Source organism: Cantharellus anzutake, assembly GCF_015039405.1.
Source record: "Cantharellus anzutake strain C23 chromosome Unknown EI90scaffold_374, whole genome shotgun sequence".
Taxonomy (NCBI): Eukaryota; Fungi; Basidiomycota; class Agaricomycetes; order Cantharellales; family Hydnaceae; genus Cantharellus; species Cantharellus anzutake.
The window spans coordinates 21,611-33,001 of record NW_024067324.1 but is presented as its reverse complement, the minus strand read 5'-3'; the positions used below and the strand labels follow the sequence as shown (position 1 = coordinate 33,001).

At 46.0% G+C, this 11,391-nt stretch overlaps 1 protein-coding gene across 1 annotated transcript; it reads right to left on the bottom strand.

Moving 5' to 3' along the window:
• Positions 1-277: 277 nt before the first annotated feature.
• Positions 278-2,915, bottom strand: EI90DRAFT_3162278 (uncharacterized protein). The gene is made up of 12 exons (XM_039066280.1): positions 2,791-2,915; positions 2,445-2,738; positions 2,335-2,390; positions 2,204-2,278; positions 2,135-2,151; positions 1,871-2,060; positions 1,801-1,816; positions 1,663-1,748; positions 1,142-1,605; positions 907-1,090; positions 754-854; positions 278-695 (listed from the first exon to the last, which is right to left on the bottom strand). Exons 1-12 carry the CDS (start codon positions 2,804-2,806, stop codon positions 542-544), a joined length of 1,653 nt encoding a protein of 550 aa, XP_038907413.1. The 5' UTR covers positions 2,807-2,915; the 3' UTR covers positions 278-541.
• Positions 2,916-11,391: the final 8,476 nt, after the last annotated feature.

Below are 11,391 nucleotides of genomic sequence, written 5' to 3'. Positions count from 1 at the left end.
GAACTCTACTTGATCGACCGCCAGTGTTGTACCCGGCCCGGATCTCCGATTCCCCTTTCCTTCCTCGTCCCCGGCCCTTGGCTGATTCTACATTGCCTATAAATCTGGTCCTGCAAGTTTGTCTTCATGCAGAACTGGCTCAAGGTGTTGTAGCGTAAAGACAGTTGCGCCGAGACTTCTGAATTAAGGACACGACCCGGTGACCCCCCTGGTAAGTACAACCAACAAGGGCATCTTTAGAGCCGAGCATGGCATCCAAATTCCGCAACGATGTGCTGCATCTTCGCATTTCGACATCATGACATGACTGTAGCTGACAGAAAGCAGGAACAATTGTAGGAGCATGGGAAAAAGAGATTCCAGGCAGACCTTGCAAGCAAGGTAATTCATGCGAGTACTTGGGGGAAAAATCCATTCGGACATGTTCCGTAGCTGCCGATTGTGAGGTTGCCAAGGCAATTAACTGCACGCTTGCTGCATATTTCTAACCAGCAAGATGAAGCATCAACACCCCAACAACTTTGTAGTTAGGAGCTTCGATTCATGAAGCCAGCGTTGGAGCCGTCGTCGTAGTCGCTGAAGGCGCGGCATTGGCCAATAATTCCTTGCGCCGCCAGAAATGATGTATGGAAAGCGCGATAAGAATGGATCCAACAATAGCGCACAGGGCAGTTAATACATGTGCAGCAGGAGCGCTAAGGTTCCAAAGCGTGAGGCATTGCTGGTGATAAGATGCATGAAACGAACACGCACTAGGCAACCAAGTTGTATGTTTCCACGTACCGTGTGGCATTTCGTAAATACGATGGCCCAACGATAAGCGTGGAAGGGGCGAGGGTTGCTTGAAATAATCTCTGTAATGAAAACATTGGAGAAAATAGACCCTGTACATTTTGGATCACTTACAACGGCCTCTTCGGCATATCCAACCACGGAGTTTGCGTCCCTAAGTATGCCGTCCTGTAATGATGTGTCTATTTCACCCCCAATCTCATCTAAACCTGCAGAGTTCACGATGGAACCAGCCAAGGCAAAGCTGATCGCGTCTCCGATGCCTTCCACCCGGGGATCACTACTTGTCCAACCTATCCTGGAACTGCATGTCAATATAAGTGCGAATACGCTTGCTCGAACGCCTTACCCGCTAGGACCCCAACTGAGGAATGAGACGTTGCCTCGATCCACGACATCGTAAATGAATGGGGTGCCACTGTCGATCGCGAGTGTAACGGTGAGATCGTGCTCCTCTATCATGCTGTAGCAGAAGACCATCGAGTAGCTTGATATGTTTTTTAAGAAAGAGAATGCTACGGGAGAGAAATACAGCGGGTTACTTGCGATTGGGTGGTTGTTACCAGGGTCAATACTTCGCACACATCCAAAAGGGGCGGGAACCATCCAGCTGTCCCATGTTGTGCCATTGGAGATGACATTGGATGTGGCGGAGCAGTTATGGGAAAGAGTCCCCGATATGTCGTACGAGTCGGTGGTGTCCGGACCCGATATCACTGGTGATGGAACCGGGGCACATCTGGCTTGCACCGACAATCCCCTGAATGTGAGGTTCACCTCCCCATCTTGGTCAGCTGCACTTGGATCAGCGAGCTGAAGGCAACAATGATCAAAGGCAGCACAACGGTGAGCCGAATAACGAATACCCACAGTAAAGCTTGGCACCACCCAGGTGTTCCCAGTCTTGCTAGTGGTGTCATTAAGAATGAATGGAGAATACAGAGCACCGATCCGGCCTAGAGAGATAACTCAGTGCCTGTTGACGAACTCCTTATGATCTTGACTAACTAACGGCGCCCACAAACTGGAACGTCGGATCAGTTGCCATTGGTGAATGGTACACCACAGAGTCACGCACCCCTGCAGCATCCACGAACGGGGTGAATTCGACATTGTCATAGCCCCAACCCGTTTTGCCTGCGATACGCACTCTCGCTTCCTGCGGCCGGGGCACCACAATAATCTGGAAATATGCTCCAGCCAGGGAATGGAAAATACCACCGTGGGCTACGATCAAGGGGAGTATGGAGACCACCCAAAGGCGCTTCCTAAGATTAGCCCGACCCGGACCACGAGAGTAAGTATGAACTGCGAACAAGGCACGTCAGATTTAGAATCATACCTGTTCTGTTCGTAGGGCTATCGTAGTGCACATTAGCGTTATTGAACAACTATGAGTGATTAGGCGTACTTTGATCAGCTTGGTAACATAGGGCGCTGTGAACCAATGGAATAATAAAGTGAAAATCATAGCTGGCCCGAATGACTGAAGAACCCCTTTTCAGTCGCCACGCATATGGTCATGAAGTAGGAAAGCCATACCTTCAGGAACTGTCTAGCGTGAGAGGGATCGATGTAGGTGAGTTTGATACGAAATCCTAGCGAGGATGAATGAGCCTGACTATTCATGCACCAGAGTCGGTAGTTTCTACCTGACTTGTGTGTTTTCTTGAATAAAACTTCCGATCCGACAGCGATAGCAATGAAGGCGAGGCCCAATGGAATTGTTGTTCTCCACCAATGGGACTTGGGCAGCTCTGATGTTTCAGGGTTGTTCTCGTGTATGTCTTTCTGAGATGGGGGGAGGTCGGTCTCAGCCTTTTCCACATCAGTTATCTCCACAGGATATCCTAGACGACGGGTGAATGGAGGTGCAGCAGTGGTGAGTTTATCACGCTCACCACTACCAGTATCATCAGGTGTAAGCAATTGTAGGTGGACGTCGGCTACGGAAATAGATCAACGATACAACGCTTGAGCAAAGGAACAGACGCTAACCGTTTTCGTCTGCCATCGTTCCGGGGGTGGGGCAGACCTAACCACTCTCTCAGTTGACTTTTATCCTTTATGAACTTAACACTTTAGAGAGAAAAACGGAGCAATGGTTGAACACAGGAACCCCGTTCACAAAAAGGAGAAAGGGACACCCTCATCTCGGAGCCGCTGGTACGCCCGCCTCAACCCTCTGCTTGCTACTGTACTGCTGCTTCCAGGGTCTATCCTCCAATACAGAGCTACTAGAGACCTTAAACCCGTGGGGTGCTCGTTCCTCGCACACCCACGCGTTCTTCGGTCTCTAGCTCCTGCGGAGGGCATCGGGGCTGCGCCCCGAACCCCCCTGGGGCGTTGCCCCAGACCCCATTGGGGCTCCGCCCCATGCAACGACATCCTTGGTATTATTGTTCCCCATGTGCTAAAGAAATAATGAGATATATGGTGATTATTTATGAACCAAGGGGCCAGCCCCTTGAACCCCAGCTCCTGCGGAGAGCTATTGGGGCGTTGCCCCAAGCCCCACTCCTGCGGAGAGCCTGGGGCTGCGCCCCAAACCCCCCTGGATATATTTGATTATTTTTTACACCAAGGGGCCAGCCCCTTGAACCCCTGCTCCTGCGGAGGGCCATCAGGGCGTTGCCCCGAACCCCACTCCTGCGGAGAGCCTTGGGGCTGCGCCCCAAACCCCCCCCCCCCCCCCATTAATCATGTACACAAATGAGAAATGCCTTTTCCCCTGTTGACAATGCACTGGAAGTGGGGCCTGCTACACACAAATTACATGGACCACATACCCACCTTACACCCTTGAGCACATTTGTGTATTTTTATTTGCTGTTTTTCTGGCTATTTCCACAAATTTACCATGAAATTTGTTCATTCTCTATCAGGTTTTTTGCTGTTATTTATAAAGCAGTGTTCCCCATGTTGCCATGATTTTTTTTGATTTTATTTTATAGAGAGCACCTTTTATTTTTCTATCTTTTTATTCTTTCCTGTCCCCTGTTGCCGTGAATTATCTGGATTTTAATTTGTATAGAATACCTTGGTATTATTTTTCTTGGTTTTCCCACATTGCCGCAATTTTTTCAGATTTTATTTTATATAGAATACCTTGGTTTTATTTTTGGATGTTTCTATTTCATGTTGTCCCATGTTGCCGTGAATTTTTCGAATTTTTACCTTATCTGGAACCTTAGTTCATTTGGTTCTGTTGTTGGAAACTCCGGATTTTAACTTACTTACTTCCTATTTATTTATCTATTTTACATGCTAATAGCGAAAATACAAAGAAAAAAACAATAACTTATACAACAAAAATACTACTACTACTATTACTATTACTATAATTATTTATTCACTATTTACTACTATTATTATTATTATTATTATTATTATTATTATTATTTACGACTATTATGACCTATTTATCTACCTATTTTATCTATTTATCTATCTATTTCATCTATTTCATCTATTTTACATGCCAAAGTCACATGGGAACAAAAAAGAATTGCTCCCATGGGGGGGTGTAAACCGGTTTTGAGTGGGGGTATTAGTACTTTTTCGCATATGTCTGTGCGCGGAAAAAGTTGTGGGAGGTTACGCTCAATTGCTCACATGAATTTCCTCAAACTAAACATATACACGTGATTTTTCACATAAACCTATCATATCTCTGTCAGTTCTCATCCGTTTCTCCTCGGGTTTTTTTCAATTGGCGCGTCTTGATGTCCTCTACATGTTGTATTATTAGTCCGACCCATCGTTCCGCGATCCAGAGGAGATGATGGCGATTTTACTCATTTCCCATGCACACACTGTATGGTAATCTATTATATCTCGCTGAATACTGCATCAAATGTTCTATAGTTTTGCGTCCTATCTTATATATTATTAACGCAAAGATTTCATATTTTTTTATATTTCTTTTGACATCCGTGAGGCGCTGGAAGACGTTTCCCACGCACAGACCATGCGCAGAGCAGACACTACATTTGTATCTCTGTCAGTTCTTATTCGTTTCTCTTCGGGATTTTTTCAACGGGCGCGTGTTAATGTCCTCCACAATTTGTATTATTACCTCAACTCGATATTATGCGATTTTGAGGGTGCCAAGTGGAAATTAATCACATAATTTATTATATCTCGCTTGATACTGCGCCGAATGTCCTGAAATTTTGCGAACCATTTTATATAGTATTAACGCAGGTACCTGGTATTTTTTCATATTTTAAAACATCTGTAGGGTGCTGGGGACCGTTTCCCACGCACAGATCAGCCGCGGAGCTGACACTGGATTGGTATCTCCCTCAGTTCTTGACCGTTTTCCGTCGGGCTTTTTTTAATGGGCCCGGATTAACTTTCTCTACATTTGGTATTGTTAGTGCAAGTCGTGAATCGGCGTGTATGAGGAAGTAGCACGATTTTTCCACAAATAAACCATGTACATTAGTATCTCTGTCAATTCTCATTCGTTTTTCGTCGGGTTTCTTTTGATGGGCTCGGACCACCTCCCTGGTTATTTTCTATTATTGGTGCAAGCCGCGAATAAGCGCGTATGAGGCGGTAGGACATGTTTTTACATTTTTTCACAAAAAAACCATGTACATTCGTATCTCAGTCAATTATCATTCGTTTTTCGTCGTTCTTTTTTGTACATGCTTGTATTAACGCCCTCATTCTTTTATATTATTGGCGCACATCGCGAATGAGGGTGTATGAGGCGGTGGGATGTTTTTTCACATTTTTTCACACAAAAACACATGTACATTCGTATCTCTGTCAAATCTTGTTCGTTTTTCGTCAAGTTTTTTTCAATGAGCTCTTCCAAACAGCCTCTCTATACCGTATTATTAACCTTAGTCATCAAACAGCTTGTATGAGGCCGTGGACACTTTTCCCACACTCAAAACACGCGCTGGCATGGGCCACACCCCATATCTCTCTCAGTTTTCAACCGTTTTGCATGGGGTTTTTTGCGATGGGTTCATGCCAACGTCCTCTCCATTCGTTATTATTGCCTCACTACAGGTCATCCAATGCAATGGCAAGATGCCACCTTGAGGCCTTGAGTGTGGGAAAAGCTTATATAATTACTTGGAATCAATACATTCAACCTGACTTCATTGTAGACTAGAGACCTTAAACCCGTGGGGTGCTCGTTCCTCGCACACCCACGCGTTCTTCGGTCTCTAGCTCCTGCGGAGGGCATCGGGGCTGCGCCCCGAACCCCCCTGGGGCGTTGCCCCAGACCCCGTTGGGGCTCCGCCCCATGCAACGACATCCTTGTTATTATTGTTCCCCATGTGCTAAAGAAATAATGAGATATATGGTGATTATTTATGAACCAAGGGGCCAGCCCCTTGAACCCCAGCTCCTGCAGAGAGCTATTGGGGCGTTGCCCCAAGCCCCACTCCTGCGGAGAGCCTGGGGCTGCGCCCCAAACCCCCCTGGATATATTTGATTATTTTTTACACCAAGGGGCCAGCCCCTTGAACCCCTGCTCCTGCGGAGGGCCATCAGGGCGTTGCCCCGAACCCCACTCCTGCGGAGAGCCTTGGGGCTGCGCCCCAAACCCCCCCCCCCCCATTAATCATGTACACAAATGAGAAATGCCTTTTCCCCTGTTGACAATGCACTGGAAGTGGGGCCTGCTACACACAAATTACATGGACCACATACCCACCTTACACCCTTGAGCACATTTGTGTATTTTTATTTGCTGTTTTTCTGGCTATTTCCACAAATTTACCATGAAATTTGTTCATTCTCTATCAGGTTTTTTGCTGTTATTTATAAAGCAGTGTTCCCCATGTTGCCATGATTTTTTTTGATTTTATTTTATAGAGAGCACCTTTTATTTTTCTATCTTTTTATTCTTTCCTGTCCCCTGTTGCCGTGAATTATCTGGATTTTAATTTGTATAGAATACCTTGGTATTATTTTTCTTGGTTTTCCCACATTGCCGCAATTTTTTCAGATTTTATTTTATATAGAATACCTTGGTTTTATTTTTGGATGTTTCTATTTCATGTTGTCCCATGTTGCCGTGAATTTTTCGAATTTTTACCTTATCTGGAACCTTAGTTCATTTGGTTCTGTTGTTGGAAACTCCGGATTTTAACTTACTTACTTCCTATTTATTTATCTATTTTACATGCTAATAGCGAAAATACAAAGAAAAAAACAATAACTTATACAACAAAAATACTACTACTACTATTACTATTACTATAATTATTTATTCACTATTTACTACTATTATTATTATTATTTACGACTATTATGACCTATTTATCTACCTATTTTATCTATTTATCTATCTATTTCATCTATTTTACATGCCAAAGTCACATGGGAACAAAAAAGAATTGCTCCCATGGGGGGGTGTAAACCGGTTTTGAGTGGGGGTATTAGTACTTTTTCGCATATGTCTGTGCGCGGAAAAAGTTGTGGGAGGTTACGCTCAATTGCTCACATGAATTTCCTCAAACTAAACATATACACGTGATTTTTCACATAAACCTATCATATCTCTGTCAGTTCTCATCCGTTTCTCCTCGGGTTTTTTTCAATTGGCGCGTCTTGATGTTCTCTACATGTTGTATTATTAGTCCGACCCATCGTTCCGCGATCCAGAGGAGATGATGGCGATTTTACTCATTTCCCATGCACACACTGTATGGTAATCTATTATATCTCGCTGAATACTGCATCAAATGTTCTATAGTTTTGCGTCCTATCTTATATATTATTAACGCAAAGATTTCATATTTTTTTATATTTCTTTTGACATCCGTGAGGCGCTGGAAGACGTTTCCCACGCACAGACCATGCGCAGAGCAGACACTACATTTGTATCTCTGTCAGTTCTTATTCGTTTCTCTTCGGGATTTTTTCAACGGGCGCGTGTTAATGTCCTCTACAATTTGTATTATTACCTCAACTCGATATTATGCGATTTTGAGGGTGCCAAGTGGAAATTAATCACATAATTTATTATATCTCGCTTGATACTGCGCCGAATGTCCTGAAATTTTGCGAACCATTTTATATAGTATTAACGCAGGTACCTGGTATTTTTTCATATTTTTAAAACATCTGTAGGGTGCTGGGGACCGTTTCCCACGCACAGATCAGCCGCGGAGCTGACACTGGATTGGTATCTCCCTCAGTTCTTGACCGTTTTCCGTCGGGCTTTTTTTAATGGGCCCGGATTAACTTTCTCTACATTTGGTATTGTTAGTGCAAGTCGTGAATCGGCGTGTATGAGGAAGTAGCACGATTTTTCCACAAATAAACCATGTACATTAGTATCTCTGTCAATTCTCATTCGTTTTTCGTCGGGTTTCTTTTGATGGGCTCGGACCACCTCCCTAGTTATTTCCTATTATTGGTGCAAGCCGCGAATAAGCGCGTATGAGGCGGTAGGACATGTTTTTACATTTTTTCACAAAAAAACCATGTACATTCGTATCTCAGTCAATTATCATTCGTTTTTCGTCGTTCTTTTTTGTACATGCTTGTATTAACGCCCTCATTTTTTCATATTATTGGCGCACATCGCGAATGAGGGTGTATGAGGCGGTGGGATGTTTTTTCACATTTTTTCACACAAAAACACATGTACATTCGTATCTCTGTCAAATCTTGTTCGTTTTTCGTCAAGTTTTTTTCAATGAGCTCTTCCAAACAGCTTCTCTATACCGTATTATTAACCTTAGTCATCAAACAGCTTGTATGAGGCCGTGGACACTTTTCCCACACTCAAAACACGCGCTGGCATGGGCCACACCCCATATCTCTCTCAGTTTTCAACCGTTTTGCATGGGGTTTTTTGCGATGGGTTCATGCCAACGTCCTCTCCATTCGTTATTATTGCCTCACTACAGGTCATCCAATGCAATGGCAAGATGCCACCTTGAGGCCTTGAGTGTGGGAAAAGCTTATATAATTACTTGGAATCAATACATTCAACCTGACTTCATTGTAGATTAAATAAGCTTTCTGCAGAATCCTCGCCGGCACAGGAACAGGTAGCAGGGTTTCCGGTGGCAGCATCGTCATTGCTAGCTGAACGCTTCTGGTCTATTCCAATAGAGGCACGCTTCTGGTGAGAAGAAACCGTGAGAGCGCCAAGGGCGGGGTCTCGAAATAAATACACGAAATTATGTAATGTAAAGATAAGTCCGTCTGGGGACATGTGGTCGGATATTATGCTGCCGGTTTTTCGAAAAGGAGGGGGATTCCGCCTTTCGGGGCGGACGTTATCTCTTGGGGTCGGGGGTCTATTCAGTTGGAGCTTTCTTCTCGTATGCTCCGCTCGCGCTAAGGAAACGCGCTGCTCTTAAACTACCGTCTTCCTCACCGAAAAGGTCTGCTAGGTTCAGGTCTCCGTCATTGCCTCGGAGAAGGTAGAAACCGAGTACCGCTGGTCTGATGCTTCCTTCTTAATCGAGTCAACCGTTTGGTGGCAAGAACATGTGTCGAGCCCTAGCTCAACGTCCTTTGTTTGAGGGGATTGTAGAGGCTTGCTGATCGAGTGTTGCCAAGGATATATTTGAACAGTAACTGGCAGACGGACGTGGATGGACGTCGTATCGATCATGCTCACCAGTTCTGGCCTGTCAGGATACTCTATCCTATCTCTTTTACGGTGGAAATGCGACTTCGTCATGCCCGGGATATGACCTTCTGAAATTGAGTTGCACCTCCTGGTCAGGTAGCTGCGACCTCTACAACCTCATGTCAACAGTTCGCAAGGTCTCTGCACGTTTGCTGATGCTTTTTGGTGGCATAGAACAAGATCTGCCAATTTGAAATCCTAGTGGGTTGGATTATTCCGTGAGTCCTTCATAATCAATGCGCCGCACATCTTCTTCTTCAAATGGATCATCGGATCTGGATATCGTTCTCTCTGCTGGATCGTCCCAATGCCGCACATATGAGCCCCTAGTCTCTCAATTTCTCCTGGGTAAGCATGCATGTCTCCTGATCGGCATTTGTCAACTCTTTCGCTTCCTCTGAACAAAAGATTCTTCACCACAAGACTCAGCTGACTCTGGTCATTGATCTAGCCGTTGTGACTGGTAGTACGTGTCATCTCCCCTGGATCGTTCCAATATAGCGCATCTATGAGCGCTTAGTTTTTCAATTCTCTCTGGGTCAGCATGCATGTCTTCTGATCAGCATTCATCAACTCCTTCGCTTCCTTTGAACATGAGATTCTTCACCATGAAACTTGCCTGAGTCCGGCCATTGATTTAGCAGTGGTTGACGACAGTCCGGCGCCTGCGGACTGCCAGCTCGCAGACCATGATCCCCGAGCCTTCACGGGTCCCTACCGTCTCCCCTGGGTCTGGATCCGTCCCCGACCTCATGCTCTCCCCCACCCGCCAAACTCCCACCTCCATAGTCCCAGGGGGAGTGTGTATTCGTTGAAGACTCTGCGCTGGCCGCTCTGGCAAGCGCAATCCTTCTTCAGCCCAGTAGACATACTGGGCTGCACCATCTGTGATCTGCTGATATAGCCGATCGACTCCCTTCATACCTGAAGGGAGGCCGCAATTATAAGGAGAGGATCAAGATCTTCTCCGTCGGAATGGGGAGGCTGTGCTCCTTTCGCTGCTATGGAATAGCAGCCTCATTCTAAGAAGCTTCTCAGCATCTACTAAGGAGCTTCACCACTCGCTGACGCGTCCCACATGCCCGATCCTCCCGCACCCGGCTATGTCGGGCTTTCCATTGCTCAAGGCCACGAAAACAGCCTTGAGACTCCTTGAGTAACCGCTGGAGATCGCGGCTTACACACACTTTCGCGGCCCTTAGCGACCGCGAAAAACTCGCGCGATTTTCATCGCGCGGATGACTGAGTGGGCCTCATAGCCCATTCCCCCTCGTTCAGAGAGGCTAAAGATGGTTCCTACGATCATCTCCCCACCGGATTTACACCAGAATGAGGGCGGCTCAGCTTCTGCTGAGTGCCAGTTCGCGGAAGCGCGTCGCGCTTCGTCAATTTCAGGGCCAGTTGAATAAACTGCCCCTGTCCTTCCACCCCCCATCCCCACTCATTAGGGGTGTGTAGAGACAGCCTATATGACCGTCCCCCCGCTGGTTTTACGCCAGAGCAAGGGCATTTCAGCCCCTGCTGACCGCCAGCTCATGGAAGCGCGTGCGCTCCATCATTTTCAGGGCCCGTAAAATTTGCGGCCCCTACTTCCTCTCACGATGAGAGGCTCTAGATGGTCTGTACCATCATATCTCTACTGATTTTACACCAGCAGTACAGCTCCCCAGCTTCTGCTGAGAGGCGGCTCATGGAAGGGCCTGCGTTTCACCATGTTCAGGGCCTATAAAACTCACAGCTCCTACTTCCTTCCCCTCATCCAGAGAGGTCACATACGGTCTATCCAACCGTATTTCTACCGGTTTTATGCCAGTATTACAGCTCTTAGCTTTCGCTGAGAGCTGACACATAAAAGCGCGTCCGAAACCATGGAGGCAGGGTTTTGCATTACATGATGGAGAATCGGTTTTCAGTACACATGCTACTGCCCATGAGTGCCAGATCATATGGCCAACAGGTGCCAAACGGTCACCATG